This window comes from Muntiacus reevesi, chromosome 2 (genome assembly GCF_963930625.1).
Source record: "Muntiacus reevesi chromosome 2, mMunRee1.1, whole genome shotgun sequence".
In the NCBI taxonomy this organism is placed as follows: Eukaryota; Metazoa; Chordata; class Mammalia; order Artiodactyla; family Cervidae; genus Muntiacus; species Muntiacus reevesi.
The window spans coordinates 178,859,468-178,878,494 of record NC_089250.1 but is presented as its reverse complement, the minus strand read 5'-3'; the positions used below and the strand labels follow the sequence as shown (position 1 = coordinate 178,878,494).

General features: G+C 47.1%; 1 protein-coding gene across 4 annotated transcripts; it reads right to left on the bottom strand.

Moving 5' to 3' along the window:
* Positions 1–331: 331 nt before the first annotated feature.
* On the bottom strand, positions 332–17,419 carry ZSCAN25 (zinc finger and SCAN domain containing 25). Of its 4 annotated transcripts, none has more exons than XM_065923832.1 (7): positions 17,197–17,419; positions 15,872–15,993; positions 14,575–14,991; positions 13,116–13,317; positions 12,431–12,522; positions 10,741–10,867; positions 332–9,385 (listed from the first exon to the last, which is right to left on the bottom strand). In XM_065923832.1, the coding sequence occupies exons 3-7, from the start codon at positions 14,959–14,961 to the stop codon at positions 8,553–8,555; spliced, it is 1,641 nt and encodes a 546-aa protein (XP_065779904.1). In that variant the 5' UTR covers positions 14,962–14,991; positions 15,872–15,993; positions 17,197–17,419; the 3' UTR covers positions 332–8,552. The 4 variants fall into 4 exon arrangements, with proteins under 4 accessions (XP_065779904.1, XP_065779905.1, XP_065779906.1 ...); XM_065923833.1 differs by having other exon boundaries at positions 14,575–14,993; positions 15,875–15,993; XM_065923834.1 differs by lacking the exon at positions 13,116–13,317 and having other exon boundaries at positions 14,575–14,993; positions 15,875–15,993.
* Positions 17,420–19,027: the final 1,608 nt, after the last annotated feature.

The following is a 19,027-nucleotide window of genomic DNA, read 5'->3' as shown; positions in this document are numbered from 1 at the left end:
AAGAAGATCACGACTTACTATTCATTTGTAGGACCATCTTACATCTGCTTTGGGCTGGTGGGGGGAAACTTCGGGATTTATTCAAATGTTTCAACAAGTGCTCTGGTGCAGTCAGTGTCCCACATGATGATGGAACAAGATCTCTCAAAACAGACATGCATATTACCACCTGAGGAGTTGGGTAAAAGGAAGGTACCAGTGGAAAATTGTTCCATCCCCAAGTACATTTCAAACAAGTTCCCCAGGCGTCTTTGATGTCAGGGGTTTTCAGAGGACACTTGGAGAGTCTCTGCTGAAAAGCATTGTTAAACGATAAAAAAAGGAGGCATAGTAAAATTTGTCAATTTATTTGAGCAAAAATCATTCCAGACACAGGAGGCAGGAGCATGACGTCTACAGTGAAGACAAGGAAGAGAAGTGAGTAAATTGAAAGGCTGTAGTTTAAGGCTGCCTTATACAGGAAATCAAGTTGGCTGTTTGTGATTGACCATCCTTTTTGATTTTTTTTAACCTTGAGGCGTTCACAGGCTTAGGTTTGGGTTTGCTCATATAGGCTGCCAAGGCATTAGAATTACCTCTAACTACCTCCTTGTTTAACTAGTTTAAGAACATGAAGGATAAAAATCTCTATCCTGAATATCCTAAGGATAGCTTTCACCTTGAGCACTGAGTGTGGCAGGAACGTGTCCACCCTTCCACTACCCAAGCTGAAAACAGCAAGCTGAGTGAGCTGATCTGATTGAGAGCTGAGTGCCAGTATCCCCTGTGGTACCATGGAAGGCAAGGGATGTTCGAAGACAGTGGACCTGGTCACCTCTAGATCCCCTACATTGAATTTTTTTAATCAGATGCCATTATTTTATGAGAAAGTGAACTTCTAGAGTCAAATACCACATGATCGAGTTACCTGCCCCACTGCTCTGGGAATTTCCTGAAATATAAAGCACTTCAACATACAGATGTGACCAGTACCAGGTGGGATTGACCAGGGAGCTACAAAGAATGCTGCAATGAAGTGTCTTGTGCATATGTATCTTTTCTTGTTAGAGGTGTGTCTTCAGAATAAATTCACATGTAACTTTGTTAGATATAGCAGTGCTAAATTCCCCTCACATAAAGTTGTATCATTTTGCATTCTGTCAGTGGTGTGTAAGAGTTTCTTTTTTCCCACAAACTCATCAATCACATGTAGTCGGTTTTTGAATCTATAGGATAAGAAATAATATCTCAGTGTAGCTTTACTTGGTATTTATCTCATGAGTTGAAGGTGAACTTCTTTTCATATGTTCAAGAGTCACTTTCATCTTTTTTGTGAATTCAAATTTGTTAATTTTTCTATGCAACACCATCTTTATGCCATCTTTATTATATGCCAGACCCATAAAGAGATGGGTCTGTTTCTGAATCTGTATTCCACTCCGTTGGTATATATGTCCTACCACCACACTGTTTTAACTCTTGGTTTTTCCATTCTTCTCATCAGCACCTTAGTCCAGGCGGCAGGAATTCCTAAAACTGAAGGCTGGGAACACCTAGAGGGAAAACTGGTTCTCAACAATAAACTGTTCTTCGTCCATTCTGCTTCTTCCTGTTCAGAGAATCTGCTGAGCCCTTCTACAGAAGTCGATGAAACATCCAGATGATAGAGATGGGTTTTCTCAAATTTTTCACAGACATGGAGATGGTGTTAAGACTCAAATAGCTCCCAGGGGTGAGACTCAAGAAGGCAAATACAGACTTCTACCATCCCTTTTCCCAGGCTTTGTCTAAAAGCTCATACACCACCTTCTCAGTAAACAGTTTTTAAGTAGGAAGGGGAAATATGAAGCCAACTCTTGCATCTGCCATGTTTCCTGACCTCTGGCCATGGAGACCATGAGCTGTGACTAGTGCATGCGGCAGTGAAGACAGCCCTTTTACTGGCCCCTCTGTGCTCTTCCATCTCCTCAGTCCCTCTGCTTCTCAGGGTGCAACACCAGCATCACCCAGCCCTTCCACCCTCACACTCCCAGCAGTTTAAGTTCCCGGAGACAAACACAAGGAAGATGACAGCCTACCCTCCCTACTTCATAACAAACGTTTACTGTAGTTTTTTATTGAAAGGTATCAACCCCAGGAATGGGTTGTACAAGACCAGTCTCTAGAAATATGCTCTTCACTGAGCCAATAAAGAAAAAAAAAAGGCAAGAAATGGATATGAAATTGTAAGAAGCCCAAGTGAGCTACTCAGACCTATAGAACTGCTAAGTGAACAGGATGTCCCTGCAGATGGCATGCAGCAGTTACAGATGACTGCCAGGCTGGGGGGCCACTGAGAGGCACCGTGCTTCAGTGCTCTTCCCTCCTAAGGCACACTCGAGAGACTTCTAGCCATGAAAAAGGTAGAAATCCAGGGCTTTCATCCATTCAAATATTTTTGTCTACTGTGGGCCCTAAAGACCTTATTACGGAGGCAAAAATGTTGGCACTGACTGCATCGTGCTTGCATGGCCCCCAACATGCACCTGTATTCACTGGGGATGGTGAGTCCAGGCCCAGCTCACTGCTGTGTGGAGGCTTCACAGCAGGTACCTGCCTGAAAGGAACCCAAAGCCACCAGCCAAGCTGCCTGTAACAGATCCCAGCACCCACCCTGAGACTCAGCTTCAGCAGCTCTTGGTTCTGCCTGGCAACACTGCACTTAACCCACATGACGTAGTAGCTCCTTTGTTTTCTAGAAATTAGGCCAGGGGTCTTTAAGTTCCAGGCCTTAGAAGCCCAGTCTTTTCTTCCAATAGCTAAGCCATCGAATTTGCTCCAGCACTTACCCTGAACCCTAAGGGCAGAGGTTCTAAGCCAAGATCAATTTTGCCTCCAGGAGACATTTGGGAAGGCCTGGAAACATCTTTAGTTGTCACAACTGTCATCTAATAGACTGAGAACAAGGATCCTGCTAAACAGCCTATGACCCACAAGAAAGCCAGGGCAGCCTCCAAGACAAAGAAGTGCCTGGCACACAGTGAGAACACTGCCAAGGTTGAGAAACTCAGGCAAAGTTTACAAGAGCAAAGAGACATGTTTTGACAGCTCCTTTCCCCGTCTCAGAAGTGGATCCAGACAACTTGTGTTGCAGGGTGAAGGTGATGGGATGAGAAACCAGCTTAAGAAACAAAGGTATTCCTACTTTTCTCTAGCACACTTAATCAGCCTGCAGACAACATTCACCCTGGCATACATTTTGAGGAGCATTTTTTTTAATGCATTAGCTCCCCAGGACAGACCTTAGGCAGAAAGCTATCCGTTCTGTTAACGCCCAGGGAATAAAAAGGGGTTTCTCTTACAAAGGTCATACCCCTTGGGAACAGCAGCCTTTCTCACCACCACAGCCAGCATGGCACACACAGCTAGGCCCTGAAAGTGCACAGCCTTAGCCCAGCGTGAGGAAACTACAGACACCCTGTCACACACAATGAGGGCTAAATATAAAGTGACCAAGTGTCCCTGTTTGCCCTGGAGTCCCAGTTTACCCCACTGTCCTGACATAATTAAAAGCACTTCTCTTTACTCTCAAGGGGGGCTTGAAATGAACAAGATGAGCTTGTACCACCCTGTCACATGACAGCAAAGAAACCACAAAGATGATTAGCATTATATAGAATCAGGAGCCAATGTGAAGAGGCTCCCACTGGTCAGAACTGAAATTATTTGAGCATCAACAACTGTGGTGGACTGGTTTAAATTCAAGAATGCATTTTTTATTAAAAAAATAATAATAACTGACCACTTTCATGGTGATCAGTTTAGAAGAACAGCCACTAGATTATTACTGTGAAGACAGGTAAATAAGGGAAAGAAGAATCCAGTATTTCCCTTCTTCTGTGAACCATATGAGTTCACAGATACAGCTGTGAGGCATCCCAGCTAAAAAAATGAAGATTCTTTTATACAATTAGCAAAATAAATGCAATTAGGCTCTTCAGTTCAGTTCAGTCACTCCGTCATGTCCAACTCTTTGTGACCCCATGCCAGGCCTCCCTGTCCATCACCAACTCCTGGAGTTTACCCAAACTCATATCCATTGAGTTGGTGATGCCATCCAACCACCTCATCCCGTTGTCCCCTTCTCTTCCTACCTTCAATATTTCCCAGCATCAGGGTCTTTGCAAATGAGTCAGTTCTTTGCATCAGGTGGCCAAAGTATTGGAGTTTCACCTTCAACATCAGTCCTTCCAATGAATATTCAGGACTGATTTCCTTTAGGATTGACTGGTTGGATCTCTTTGCTCTCCAAAGAACTCTCAAGACTCTTCTCCAACACCACAGTTCAAAAACATCAATTCTTCAGCGATCAGTTTTCTTTATAGTACAACTATCACGTCCATACACGACTACTGGAAAAACCATAGCCTTGACTAGACGGACCTTTGTTGGTAATGTCTTTGCTTTTTAATAGGCTGTCTAGGTTGGTCATAACTTTTCTTCCAAGAAGTAAGCATCTTTTAATTTCATGGCTGCAGTCACCATCTGCAATGATTTTGGAGACAAAAAAAATAAAGTTAGCCACTGTTTCTCCATTTATTTGCCATGAAGTGATAGAACCAGATGCCTTGATCTTAGTTTTCTGAATGTTGAGCTTTAAGCCAACCTTTTCACTCTCCTCTTTCATCAAGAGGCTCTTTAGTTCTTCTTCACTTTCTGCCATACAGTGGTATCATCTGCCTATCTGAGGTTATTGATATTTCTCCCGGCAATCTTGATTCCAGTTTGTGCTTCCTGCAGCCCAGTGTTTCTCATGAAGTACTCTGCACATAAGTTAAATAAGCAGGGTGACAATATACAGTCTTGATATACTCCTTTTCCTATTTGGAACCAGTCTGTTGTTCCATGTCCAGTTCTAACTGTTGCTTCCTGACCTGCATACAGGTTTCTCAAAATGCAGGTCAGGTGGTCTGGTATTCCCATCTCTTTCAGAATTTTCCACAGTTTGTGGTGATCCACATAGTCAAAGGCTTTGGCATAGTCAATAAAGCATAAATAGATGTTTTTCTGAAACTCTCTAGCTTTTTTGATGATCCAGCGGATGTTGGCAATTTGATCTCTGGTTCCTCTGCCTTTTCGAAAACCAGCTTGAACATCTGGAAGTTCACGGTTCACGTATTGCTGAAGCCTGGCTTGGAGAATTTTCAGTATTACTTTACCAGCGCGTGAGATGACTGCAATTGTGCGGTAGTTTGAGCATTCTTTGGCATTGCCTTTCTTAGGGATTGGAATGAAAACTGACCTTTTCCAGTCCTGTGGCCACTGCTGCTTTTTCCAAATTTGCTGGCATATTGAGTGCAGCACTTTCACAGCATCATCTTTTAAGATTTGAAATAGCTCAACTGGAATTCTATCACCTCCACTAGTTTTGTTCATAGTGATGCTTCCTAAGGCCCACTCAACTTCACATTTAGGTTCTTAACATTATATAATGACAAACAACCAGACAAGCCACCATCTGCAGTATGTTCTTGCCAGAATGTGAAACATGAACCTGACTAGCCCTCTACACCTGAAGTTTTCAGTTAATCAGATGGCAAAGAACTATATTTAACTATGCCATGAGTGTGCAAGCAATAAAATTCAGAATGTGCGAAAGTACACAGGACAAATAATCCAGTTGTTTTAATGAATAAATTTTAAGGGAAAGGGACTTCCCTGGTGGTCCAGTGGTGAGGGCTCTGTGCTTCCACTGTAGGGGGCATGGGTTCAATCTCTGGTAGAGGAACTAAGATCGTACAAGCCATGCAGCATAGCCAAATAAAAAAGAAAAACATATATCAAGGGGGAAAAGATATATCAGACTTAGAAGACAAGCAACAAATTACAATTTATGGATCTTACTTTGATCTTAAAAGAGCTTTTTAAAAATCATGTGGTTTCTTTTTTAAGTGCATTAATTGGAAATTAAGGAACTATTTAATTTTTTAGGTATGATAATAGCAATGTGGTTATTTTTCTTTTTAAAGAATCCTTAACATTTAGCAGTATACAGTGAAATATCTATAAACAACATTTGAGATTTGTTTCAAAATACTTCAGCTGGGGAGGAAGATGAAGAGAAGGATGGGCAGAAACGTAACAAGATTGGCTATGCAGAAACAAATGGTTAAAGCTAAATGATGAATACATGAGGATTCATTTATATGTTTGAAATTCTCTATTCTAAAAAAATTCCTAAGAAAAATACAGAAAACAGTATTTGGCATTTGAATAGCTATCAAAAATAAGGTTAATACAACTCTACGGGAAAATTTCCCTTTGGGGACTCTTTGGAGGAACTGTAGCAGCTTTGGTCTCAAAGCAAACAAGGGAGCCCATGCGGGAAGACAGCAAGTTCTGACTCTTACAGAGGCTCCCTTCTGAGATCCCAACTGGCTGAAAACCCCGTGTATGCTCAGAGAATCTGCCATTTAATTCAGGTAAACAGAAGGTCACTGATGAGCAACTGCAACCCCATGCTGGCCCCATGCCCCCTACACACCTCTTAGAAAAGACCAAACTTGGGTCAGGTCAGCCCCTATGTCCTATAGACTAGAAGCCAGAGGCTGAGGGAAGCCTGTCATTGGGTTTGGACTCCAGGTGGCTATGAGCCTTGCCTGGCTTGTCTGAGGTGTGGGGCAGAAAAGAGCTGACTCTGCATCTGGACTCAACGGTGCTGGGAAATAGCAGTCCAGCATCTCAGAAAGTGGACATCTCACAGTACTCACAGCCTCACGGGGACAACTGAAGGGCCAAGAGGTCTTCTGCTGAATCAAATGTAAACACCATGGTTACCTGCCAAATGAGTGATAAAAGTGTTTCAAATCAGAGTGAGTAATGCAACTCTCTGTATTAAAGTCATTACCATTTATCAATATCTCATTTACAATGGAAAATGGGGGGAAAAACCCCAGTGAAAGAAGATAGTATTAAGAGGCACCATGAGACAAATCACATCTTGCAAACACAGGACACAGTCCAAAGACAACTAACTTACAGTCCCATCAGAAGACTAACTCACTCGGCAGTGGCGTCCAAAGGCACTGCAGCACGGTCCGGGCTAGTTAGGCAGTTTCCAGAAAGTCCAAGTAAAAGGAAACCCTTTAATGATGGCAAAATAATATGAGAGCTTAAACACAGTTACAGATAATGCATCTTCTTATTTTTAAAAAAATGTATTTAATTCCTAAAAACATCTTTGTTTTTCCTAAATTAGCATTCATATAAAAACAGCCAGCTACCGTCTCATCATCTCCAGGTGGCCTGAGGATCCCAAGCACCTCTCAGATGACAAGGACTGAGATGCACCGAGGACAGAGATGATTCAGAAACAAGAGGTAGGTGGTGGCGAATGCACTGCAGGGCCAGAGCTAACAGGACGGAGGCACATGCCCAGATGCCTAGGTCCAGAGGGTATCTGGGAGTATCCAAAGGTTCCACCTCAGGTGATTCTGAAGATCAAATACATTCACTAACACGTAAGCTCCCCAAGGACAGGGACTCCCCCCATTTTATTTACTAACCTACCTCAAGCACCCAGAAGAGTCCCTGGCACACTGTCAGGCCTCAATAAATATTTGTGGAATGTGTCAAGTGGGAAAACAGGGAAGTGCATTTTATATGCTGTAAAGTGCCATCAAATGTAGAGTATTAATACCAGTTCATCTTTTGTATTCATTTAATTAGAACTTCATTTCAAACTGGATTTTTTTTAAAAAATACTCTCATGTTTAGACAGTGACCAAAAGCAAAATATTAATTTCCTAACAGATGTGTGGACAGCTGTTTTTGTTCAAGGAACAATGGAATGGGAGAAACTACTAATGACAGTAGGTCACAGAGAGGAAGGGGCCACAGAGACAGTAAAATAAAGGCGGATGCCTAAGCGCCCCAGCTGGGGACAAAAAGATCAGGAACTGGGCAGATGGAGCGGAGAACTTCCTCTCACTCAGTACTCACCGGGAATGTAACTCAGGGTGCTCTGCTTTATTAACAAGTCTGCTTCCAGGGCCTGATCCCACACTCTGGGGCACTGAGGTCTCAGCTGTCTGGTCACTGGACTCCCAGTGCCAGACACACGGTAGGTGTTCAATAAATGTTTGTTAAATGGAAGAGAACTGGGGGGAGAAAGGGAATCAGAGTCTGAGCTAATGATCTTGCAGGGACACAGCCCTCTGGAAAATGAGGTTCAAGCTGCTGACAGGTGAGATTTCACCACGAAGACCAGATTTGCTCAGGAGGTGGATGTGAACATCCATGGACGGAGAAAAACCTTGACCTGAACTGAAACTTGGGCCATCACTTCCTAGAAAGAAGGTTAAGAAGTGCTAGCACCAGTTGGGTGAGAGAAGTGGCATCTCAACTAAAGCAGGCCTCTCCCTTACCCATCATCTGAAACAAGGAGAAAGAAAAGGGGTCAAAGCGGCTCTCCACACCCAACACTCCTGACACCCGCAGCCCTTCAGGGAGTACAGTGGGTACTTCCTCCCACGAGGTCCCGGAAGGTCCCGCCTTCTCCGTGAGCCAAAGAGGGGCATCTGGGCCAGGCGCCCTCACTGCCCCAGGGGCTCCTGGCGGTGTTGTGTCTTCTGGTGCCGGTTGAGGATGGAGCGCTGGTTGAAGCTGCGGCCGCAGGCCGGGCAGCAGTACGGCTTCTCCCCGGTGTGGATCCTCTGGTGCCGGACCAGTCGCTCCCCCTTGCTGAAGCACTTCCCGCACACCTGGCAGCCATAGGGCTTCTCACCGGTGTGGGTCCGCCGGTGCACTGCCAGGTTGGCATTCCTGCTGAAGCGCTTGCCACACTCGCAAGTGTAAGGCTTCTCGCCGGTGTGTGTCCGGCGGTGCACCTGCAGGTGCTGCCGGCGGCTGAAGCTCCTCCAGCAGTCCGCGCACTGGAAGGGCTTCTCGCCTGTGTGGCTGCGCTGGTGGACCGCGAGGTGGTGGCGCTGGCTGAACGTCTTCCAGCACTCACCGCACACGTGCGGCCGCCGGCCCAGGTGCGTCCGCTGGTGCTTCAGCAGGTACTCGCGCAGCGCAAAGCCCTTGCCACACTCCCCGCAGCTGTACGACTTCTCCTCCTCGTGCGTCCGCTGGTGTCGGACCAGGTTGGAGCTCCGACTAAAGCCTTTCCCACACTCGGGGCACTGGAAAGGCTTCCAGAAGGAGCTGTGGGTCTGGAGGTCATCGGGCAGCGGGGCGACGCTGTGCTGGGGCGGGAGCGGCCCAGGCGCGTTTCCCAGCGAGCTCCTGGCCTCCTGCTCGCATGGTCTTCCCAGCTCCGGGTCCTGGAAAGCGGGCTCCCCACACCGCTCTGCCGGCCCGCAAGCAAGCTGCCCCTTGGGGTCTGGTAGCTGGGTCTTTGCCTCCTTGTCCTTGCTCCCCAGGCCTACAGGACAAAGGAGATACAGACCAACGCTGAAGAGGATCTGAAGGGAAACTTCTAGTCAGAACTTGGCTTCTATCATGTCCCATTAACAACTACCAATGACCTCTGTGCATTTCACTTGCTCTGACTCTAAAACCAGACATTCCTTTACTTCTTTCCACCTGTTATGGACTGAATGTTTGGGTTCCCTCCAAAATTCACAGGCGGAAGTTCTCAGACCCCTGGGGCCGCTGTTAGAAGGTGGGGCCTTTGAACCCTGACTAGGTGAGGGTCTGGGGGTGGAGCCCCCAGGATGGGACCATGTCCCAGAAGAGCAGAAGCCAGGGCTGGCTCTCTGCACACAGGGGTCATGTGAGCGGGAGCCCTCGTGATGGATTAATGGCCTTATAAAAAAAGGAGGAAGAAACACAAGATCTCTCTCCCTCCCTCTGCCACATGAGGAGCTGGCAAGAAGGCGACTGCCCGTGAACCAGGAAGAGAGGCCCTTGCCAGACAATAAATGTGCCAGTAACTGGAGCCGGGACTTCCCAGCCTCCGGAACTAGGAGATATTAAGTGTCTGTTGTTAAAGCCACCCACTTGGTGGTATTTTGTGACAGCAGCCCAAGGTCAGACCACCTCCCTGCCTTCTTACGGAACCATGTGCTAAATTACAATGCCCTCCCTCTTAATTTCCTACTAAGTCACCCTGTGCTTTTCAAAATCTGACTCAATGCCACCCTCTAAGGAACATACCTTGATTTCTCCCCCGCTGTGGGTCTCATCAGCACATGCATTCAATTAGCACTGTTTATTCCACACTTACTTACACATGACCTTGTTGCACATGCCACTCTACAGTCGTCGAGATGTTCAGTTTCCCCAGGATCACAGACCTGTTCCAGCAATTTTTCCACATCCTCCCTCAGCTCACTGTCCCTGCTCACACTGTGCCCTCCACCTCACCCTGGTTTATTACTCTGGGTGTCCGGGAGCCTGGCACCGGGACTGACTCAAGGAAGATGTTTCATGACTGCTGGATGGGCCAGTGAAGGCAGCTGTCTGTACCAGGCCACCTCGACATCAGCACATTTATTAGGAATGAAATGCCCTTCCACAGGTCCTTCCTTTGTTCCCTCTTTTACTCTAAATTAACAGAATAATTGGTTACATAAGGTCAAGAGGAAGGGGAAGAGAAGAGAGGAGAGAGATACTAGGGAGCAAAGAAGCCAAGAAAGAAGAGGGAAATGACAAGTCACACTTAAACAGGAAAGTCCTTTCAGGCAAGGTCATTAAAAGAGAAAAGGAAAAAGGACACTTAATGCTTCCTGATTTGACAAAATACAGAGGAGACAGTGAGCATTTCTGATATCTTACCTGGAGGTGAGACCCCACAGTCCTGGGGTTCCACATACTCCCCAAAGCAGTCTATCTGGGCTGGGGTTACATGCCTCCACTCCTCCTCAGGGAAAGCGAGGGCCATGTCTTTAAATGGGCCCAACCCCTGAAAAAGCATAGGAGATGGCTAAGGATAAAGAAATAATCCCAAGGCAGGAGCAGCTGAAGAGCAGACACACAGGGGGCCACACTCCAGGGGAGAACAGAGAGAGAACATGGAGGAACCAGGGTCCCAGATGGCTCCAAAATGGGACTGGAAGTGCCTCCCTCGAGACAGTTTAACGACAGAGAAGTGATGGGCTTGTCTGAGGCACTGTATTGAGTCTTTGCTGCAGTCGCTTTGCTGGTACCCAATAACCACTACTCCAATTTCCACTACTCAATCACCTCCACTACATCCTCATATTGGAGGGAGATAAGGGCTGCTATTTACCCCCTCATGTAGAATCAATTTTCCCTCAGAGATAAGCAAACACTTGGGCAGGCCCTGTCTTAAGAACAACGCCATGTAAAAATGAATGTGCTGCTGTCATGACATGGTAAAGAAGAATACTTGTGGCAGGAGAAGCGAGTTTAACTTAATTGAAAAAAAAAATGCTGATGTCTTTCTTCCTCTCCTCTAAATGTCCTTGGAAAACAGAAGCAGGAAACAGCACAGGCACCAAACCTTGCCCAAATACTGCTTTAATGAGATCAAACTTGAGTCGCTTCTTTTTTTTCTGCCAAATGATAACTTTCCTTCTATAAGGAACTCTTCACTTTTAAGACTTGATGTCCCTTTCAAAAAGCTGTCAGACTAGACACTCCCCACCTCCCTGAGAACACTGGGCATGCCATGGGAGACGCTCACACCATGACAGGACTGCCCACCTCTGCTCTAAAGATCCCCATCTGTGGCAGGCTGAGAAGTGCTAACAAGGCCAAAACTCCTGGTGCAGTCTTTGGAGGGGCCAGAGACCATTCCACTTGTCACTGCTGGGCACCCCCACCTCTGAGTCAGCAACACTCCTGCTGACTTGGGAGGGAGGAAGGGGGTCCACAGGAAGAGCAGCCACAGACAGATTCATAAAGGCTATCCACAAAGGGCTACTGATCTCCTGGCCACCCACCATAGACTAGATCATGCCTGTGGGGTTTCCACCAATAATGGCTTCCTCCTTACAACTGGGCTTCCCTTGTGGCTGAGAGGTAAAGAATCTGCCTGCCGATGCAGGAGACATGGGTTCAATCCCTGGGTTGGGAAGATCCCCTGGAGGAAGGCGTGACAACCCACTCCAGTATTCAGTATTCTTGTCTGGAAAATTCCAACAGAGGAGCCTGGTAAGCTACAGTTCATGGGGCTGCAAAAGAGTCGGACATGACTGACTGACTGACTAACACCACAGTTACAAGAGTAATACTGAGTTGACTGAGGGAAAAAAAAAGAAATTAAAGAGTAATATAAGTAAGGGAACTGAGCCTCATGCCTAGACCCTAAGGCATAAGGCTCAATCCAAATTAATAACTGATGATAGTCAAGTGGAGAAAACGAAGCTGTCACATCCATCAGGACGAGAAAGGAAGAATCACTCAACTCTGTGCACAGTGCTCTGCTGTGCAGAAAACTCTTGAGGAAGGTGCACCTCATTCAAAGCAACCTCCTGATCCCTGATGGGCAGGCATAGCTCACCTGAGATCCAGCCGTCAGGAAGCTAGCTGCCACCTCCTGGTCTCTGGTGCTCACTGCAGGGAGGCCAGCACCAGCCTGAAGGATTGGCAGAGCTGAGCAGGAAAGGAAAACAGGAGCAGAATTAGCACTGTCCCGCAGCAGCTCAACCACAGGCTCTGCTGCATGACACACAGAACCCCAGGAACTATAAGGAGACTCCAGACCGGCCGGGCATGGGTGTACCCCACTCTGTTCTCAGATGGGAAGAAGGGCCCAACCCAATACACACGGCCCTTCAGAACGGTTCATGCTCCCAAGTCACAGCCTCACAATAACCCCTTTGAGATTCAGCAATGCAGTAAAGTCACCTGTTACTTTCAGGGATTTGGTTTATCCACCCACTTAAAAAAAAAAAATTCCTACATGTCAGCTACATATGCCCTGGCGCTCTCCATATTAAGGATGTGAGGGGAAGGAGAAGAAATGACAAGACAGCATGATCCCAGATAGCCCTGGCAGATATTGAGATATTGAGCTATAGAAAACAGCTTCACTGCATGTTTCCTACTAAAGTCAAGGAGGAAGTCAGGGAAACGCAGAACTGCACCTGCAGGTGCCTTGGTTTGTCAGCTGAGGGGTAAGGAAAGGGGAACGCAGGGTACAAAGCAGTTTTCTGCGCCCTATCTTCTTATTGCTTGCATCTTACCCTGCTCCTGGAAGGCCTGCGTCCCCTCTCCAGGGTCCTGGCTGAGCTGCTCCTCAGCGCCTTGCTCAAGGCCTTGGACGCCTTCCCCGTGGGGCATCCCCCACTCGGGCTTGACCTCCACAGGCCCCAGGTGGACACTTCGTTCCCAGGGGTCTCTGCAAAGTGCTGTCTCCTCCCGCTGTCCCTGCACGTGGCACGGAACCTAAGAAGAGTCCCCAACACCTGTTAGAATGAGGCCTGCATTAATACTGTCATGAAAGCCATTCCAGCTGCTGGGGAACAGACAAGCTGGCTCAGCTCTTCCCGAGCACAGCAGTGAAAAGGTGAAAAGGAAGCTAAACTGCCTTCATCAGGCTCTGAGATCAGATACTTGTCTATATCCATGCCATTTGACAAGAGTCCCTTCAGCTCACCTCGGTACTGATCACATTCCACCAAGAACAACATCACAGAGAGACAGTATCATTTCATTGAGAACTTCAGCCCAAAACATGCATTAGAAAAAAACATTCCTCAGTTAAAGATGCTGAAAACAAAAAATACAAGGCCTAGACTGTGCAGTGAATTAGTGAGGGAAAAAACTGTTCCACAGATAGCAAGGAAAACCAAAACCCACAAAAATAGGCCCTTCCTGGTCCATTCTTAAGCTTCTACTAAAGACAAAACAAAACAACTCTCTTAGACAACATAGGAAGTTAGGGTGACTGCTATGGGAAAGGGGAGAATAAACTGAAGGAAGGTTGTTATCTGCAAGCAAAACAGTAAGTAATGTTCGGGCCTGCCCTCTCTTTCCTAGACAGCCAGCAGGAAACGGTACCAGAGAGGGACAGAGACATGACCAGAGACCCAGGGAAGCCTCTGAGGTGTAAAGTCACTCATTATGTGAGTCATCTGAGCCAATGTCTCAGACGTGGAAACAGCACTGCTACAGACAGCACTCCTGAGAAAAACTGTTCACCAAGTAGAATTCCCTGCAAGCCCACATACGTCTCCACCCAAAGAGGAAGGAGACCCTCCGGACCTTTGAAATCCATAACTACCTTCCTTTTTTTTTTTTTTTCCAATTTTTGGCCATGCCACAAAGCATGTGGGATCTTGGTTCCCTAACCAGGGATTGAATCCGGTGCCCCCTGCATTAGAAGCCAGTCTTAACCACTGGGAGGTCCACCACTGCCTTCTTGGACCCAAGGCTCACAAAGGAAATATGGCCAAGCCCCTGCCCTGATGACCAGAAAAGAAGCTACCAGCCCTTACACCAGCCCTGCATCTTCCCTGGGAATGGCTTTCCTTGCTGAAAACTCCTCTACCCTCCAAAAAGTACTTCTAGTGGCCCAGGAGCAGAGAAAAAGAGACTCTGCATGCACGTCACCCACTCCCACTGCTTCATCAAACCCCTCGATTCTTTACAGCTTCCCTTCCACATCAACAAAGCAAGACCCAGAACCCCCTTCTCACCCACCGCCTTGGCCTCCAGGGCTCTCTGTGTGAAGTCCTCCACCATGGCCACCAGGGCCTTGCCGCTCTCGGGGCCATGCTCCCAAATCCAGGCGTAGAACTCCCGTGGCAGGATGGTCAGGAACTGCTCCAGCACTAGCAGTTCCAGGATCTGCTCCTTGGTGTGCAGCTCGGGCCGCAGCCACTGGCGACAGAGCTCCTGGAGCTCCCTGAGGGCTTCCTGGGGCCCGGCCGCCTCCTGGTAGCGGAACTGCCGAAACCGCAGGCGAAAAGTCTCCGGGCTGGGGTCCTCCCTCGTCCTGCCCCATGGCAGCTCTTTCTCCAGTTTTACCACAGGGCCACCCATTTGCTGCTGAGGCTCTTCTGCCATCCCTGGACGCTCTATAAGCATCTTCGCACCCCTTCCCAGAAGACTGTAAGTCTGTAGGGAAGACCAGACAGACAACAGGACAGCATAAATAAGACATCAGGAAGCTCCGAACATTCCAGTTCTGCCTCTACATCAATAAACATTCCACTGGAAAACAGAATAACAAGACATTTTCAAAAGACTAGACATATATTCTGAGTCATGTCAATTCAACTCAGTATTTGCTAACCACTTATGTGTGGAGGGTAAAAAGAAAACATACAGGACTTAGTTTATATCCCCAAATAGCTTAGAATTTCATGAAGAGGATAAAACTACAATCATTAAATGAAGATGTGTTATAACTAGTCACCAGGGCCCACTCTTCCAAAATCAAAGAAAATATACATTCAATATATATCTATGACTGGCCCACAGAAGCTAGGAACACAAGAGAGAGCAAGACAGACAAAGTGCTTGCCCTTTGAAACTCACAAACTGGTGCAGCAGAAGGAAAAAAGATGTAAATAAATAAATTTAAATTATAAATGAGAATTAGTTCTAAAAAGGAAATAAGGAGGGTGTTAATGGGGACAATCAACTTGGAGAAGGTTTTTCTAAAGAAATGACATTTAAGATGAGACCCAACAAATGAATGAGAATGAGCCAGTCATTCAAAGAACTTTCCAGGCAAAAGCCTTGGGGCCTAGACATTACGGGCAGTCTGCAAACAAACCAAAGTGCAGTGTGGCTTCAGTAGAGTGAGAGAGGGACAGAACACAGGGGAAGGAGGAAAACAGATTACCCAGGACCTGGGCATGCAGTAAGAATTATGGACTTCACTCTTATTCCTTATTTTAGTGAGGAGATATATGTTCTACAAAGGTCACTCTGCCTGCGAAGTGTCAGCAGAGTATAGATATGAAGGGTCAAGAAGGAAAGCTGCACTTACCCTAGTCCAAGCAGGAAACAGAGACTTAGATCAGGGCGGCAGCAAAGCAGCAGTCAGTCAAGGCATTTTGCAGGTAAAATCAATAGCCTTGTTGGTGGCTAGAATGCGACAGTGTGCTCAACCTAAAGAAAACATAAGAATGATATACATACATACATTACTATAATTGATCAAAAGAGTTCCAACTTATGTAGGCTTTACCATTTAGAAACCATGTGAGCACACACTCTCATTTAATACGGACAACCATCCTAGTGAGTGAGTACTGAAAAAACTGAAAACGTAAGAGGCTAAACAGATGATTGAGGTCAGCCTCCCAAAACACAAGAGTATAGATAAGAAACATGAGAAGTCAAAAAAAGAGAGAGAGAAAGGTTTACGCAACTTCGAGTACTCATGAAAAAGAGACCTGTAAACTTGGGTAGGGGGAAGGAGGAAGAATCGCTTTAAATGTAGCAGAGAATAAGTGAATGGCAGTAGGCATTAATATTTTCCAGGCGTCTGCTTAATATTCTACTGAGTGTGTATCTATCTATCCTTCTCAAATGTATTTACATTTTCACTCTGTTTTCTCTGCTGCATCAATTGAGATTTCTCTTTCCTGATTTTCTAGCTACTGAATTTGTTCACCCCACGACTGCATTTACCACATTATAGTGCGAATACTTATCCGTGTGTCTCCAACTACAAGATTCCCTTCAGTAAAGAAATGTCCTGGCAACCCACTCCAGTACTCTTGCCTAGAAAATTCCATGGATGGAGGAGCCTGGTGGGCTACAGTCCATGGGGTCACAAAGAGTCAGACACGACTGAGCGACTTTTCACTTTCACTCTCACTTTCTAAATACAATGGTGGCTCTGATTATTGCACTTAAAACTGGGATGTTGGACTATATTTTCAGTATTCTGTTAAACAGTAAAGTACTGTGTAGATAAAATGATATTAAAAAATATTGTTACCAAGTGTCAAAAAAAAAGAAAAAAGAAATGGCCTCATTCTGGGGAATTCCCTGGCGGTTCAGCGGTTAGGACTTTGAGCTTCCACTGCAGGGGGCACGGGTTCTATCCCTGGTCTGGGAACTAAGATGCCGTACTGACCGGCCGAGAAGAAGGAAAAATTGGGGGAAAAAAAGCCCTCACTCACTCATCTTTTACTTCACTTGACAAATAGAAGGCGTCACTTTGTTATTCTCTGAATGAGCTTCTCGTTCTAAAATGACCACTTTCACTCTTCAGAGTGTTCTGCTTCGGCTCACTATATCCGGGTTCTGGAGACCTCGCCCGTTAAACCAACCCAGGCCGGGCGCGACCAACCTCGCTCCTACCTTAGCCGAGCGCCGTGCGGCTCCCCCGAGATCCCAACCCGCAAGGCCTCGGTGCTGCGGGAGGCAGCTCCGGGGAGACGCGCCGCCCTCAGCGTCAGCCTCGCCGCCACCGCCGACGCCCGCAGCAGCCCCACAGCACGGAACCCGGGTCCCAGCCACTTCGGCCCCGCCACTCAAACGCGCCTACCCTCACAGACCCACACCTAAGGTAAGCTTGCCCCAGCCTGCCGCGAGCCGGAAATGGGCGACGGACGCGGTCAGACAGGTGCGTTAAGGAGGGACCTCTCTAGGACTCTCGGAGGCCGGTGCGTCTCGTTGATCCCCCTTCCCCAGGGACCGTTCGGGAGCGCGCGCCGGAGAGGCTCCACCCACCTGCCTCAGTTCAGGCCCACCGTCGCCAGGCCGTTAGCGCCTGCGTGCCTTTGCATCTCCGCTCCTTTATGGGAAGGACGCTTCTCCAGACACACCGCGAGATAAAGCGCCTCCCTCATGGGACTTTAGATTAGAACCCAGTCGGTCAACCCATGTTTACTGCATCCTCCGGCGCTTTGTGCGAGGCTCAGGGTCAGAGGGTGACGGAGGGGAGCACCGGGTATTGTGGGTACGCATAATAGTACCCTGGGTACTGTGTGGGGGCGTTGGGTGGAGGCTAGTCAGGGAAGGGTTCCTGGAAGAGCCGGCACCTGAGCTCAGATTTGCTTCAGTTCAGTCGCTCAGTCATGTCCGACTCTGCGACCCCATGAACCGCAGCACGCCAGGCCTCCCTGTCCATCACCAACTCACGGAGTTTACCCAAACTCATGTCCATTGAGTCAGTGATACCATCCAACCATCTCATCCTCTGTCGTCCCCTTCTCCTCCTGCCCCCAATCCCTCCCAGCATCAGGGTCTTTTCAAATGAGTCAGCTCTTCGCATCAGGTGGCCAAAGTACTGGAATTTAGCTTTAACGTCAGTCCTTCCAATGAACACCCAGGACTGATCTCCTTTGGGATGGACTGGTTGGATCTCCTTGCAGTCCAAGGGACTCTCAAGAGCTTCCCCAACACCACAATTCAAAAGCATCAGTTTTTCAGCGATCAGCTTTCTTTATAGTCCAACTCTCACATCCATACATGACTACTGGAAAAACCATAGCCTTGACTAGACAAACCTTTGTGGACAAAGTAATGTCTCTGCTTTTTAATATGCGGTCTACGTTAGTCATAACTTTCCTTCCAAGGAGCAAGCGTCTTTTAATTTCATGGCTGCAATCACCATCTGCAGTGATTTTGGAGCCCCAAAAATAAAGTCAGCCACTGTTTCAACTGTTTCCCCATCTATTTCCCATGAGGTGATGGAACCAGATGCCATGATCTTAGTTTCTGAATGTTGAGCCTTAAGCCAACCTTTTCACTCTCCTCTTTCACTTTCATCAAGAGGTTCTTTAGTTCTTCTTCACTTTCTGCCATAAGGGTGGTGTCATCTGCATATCTGAGGTTATTGATATTTCTCCCGGCAATCTTGATTCCAGCTTGTGCTTCTTCCAGCCCAGCGTTTCTCATGATGTACTCTGTGTGTAAGTTAAATAAGCATGGTGACAATATACAGCCTTGACGTATTCCTTTTCCTATTTGGAACCAGCCTGTTGTTCCATGTCCAGTTCTAACTGTTGCTTCCTGACCTGCACACAGGTTTCTCAGATTTGCTGGGTGGACGCAAAAGTGAGGTCAGGTGGCCCCAGCATAAGGAGCACAATGAGGAGCCCAGCGAGTGGTGGGGGTTTGTGGCTTCCCCGCACCCTCACAACCACTAGAGCAGGTGAGCTGAGCTAAGTACTTAGGGTGATGGATG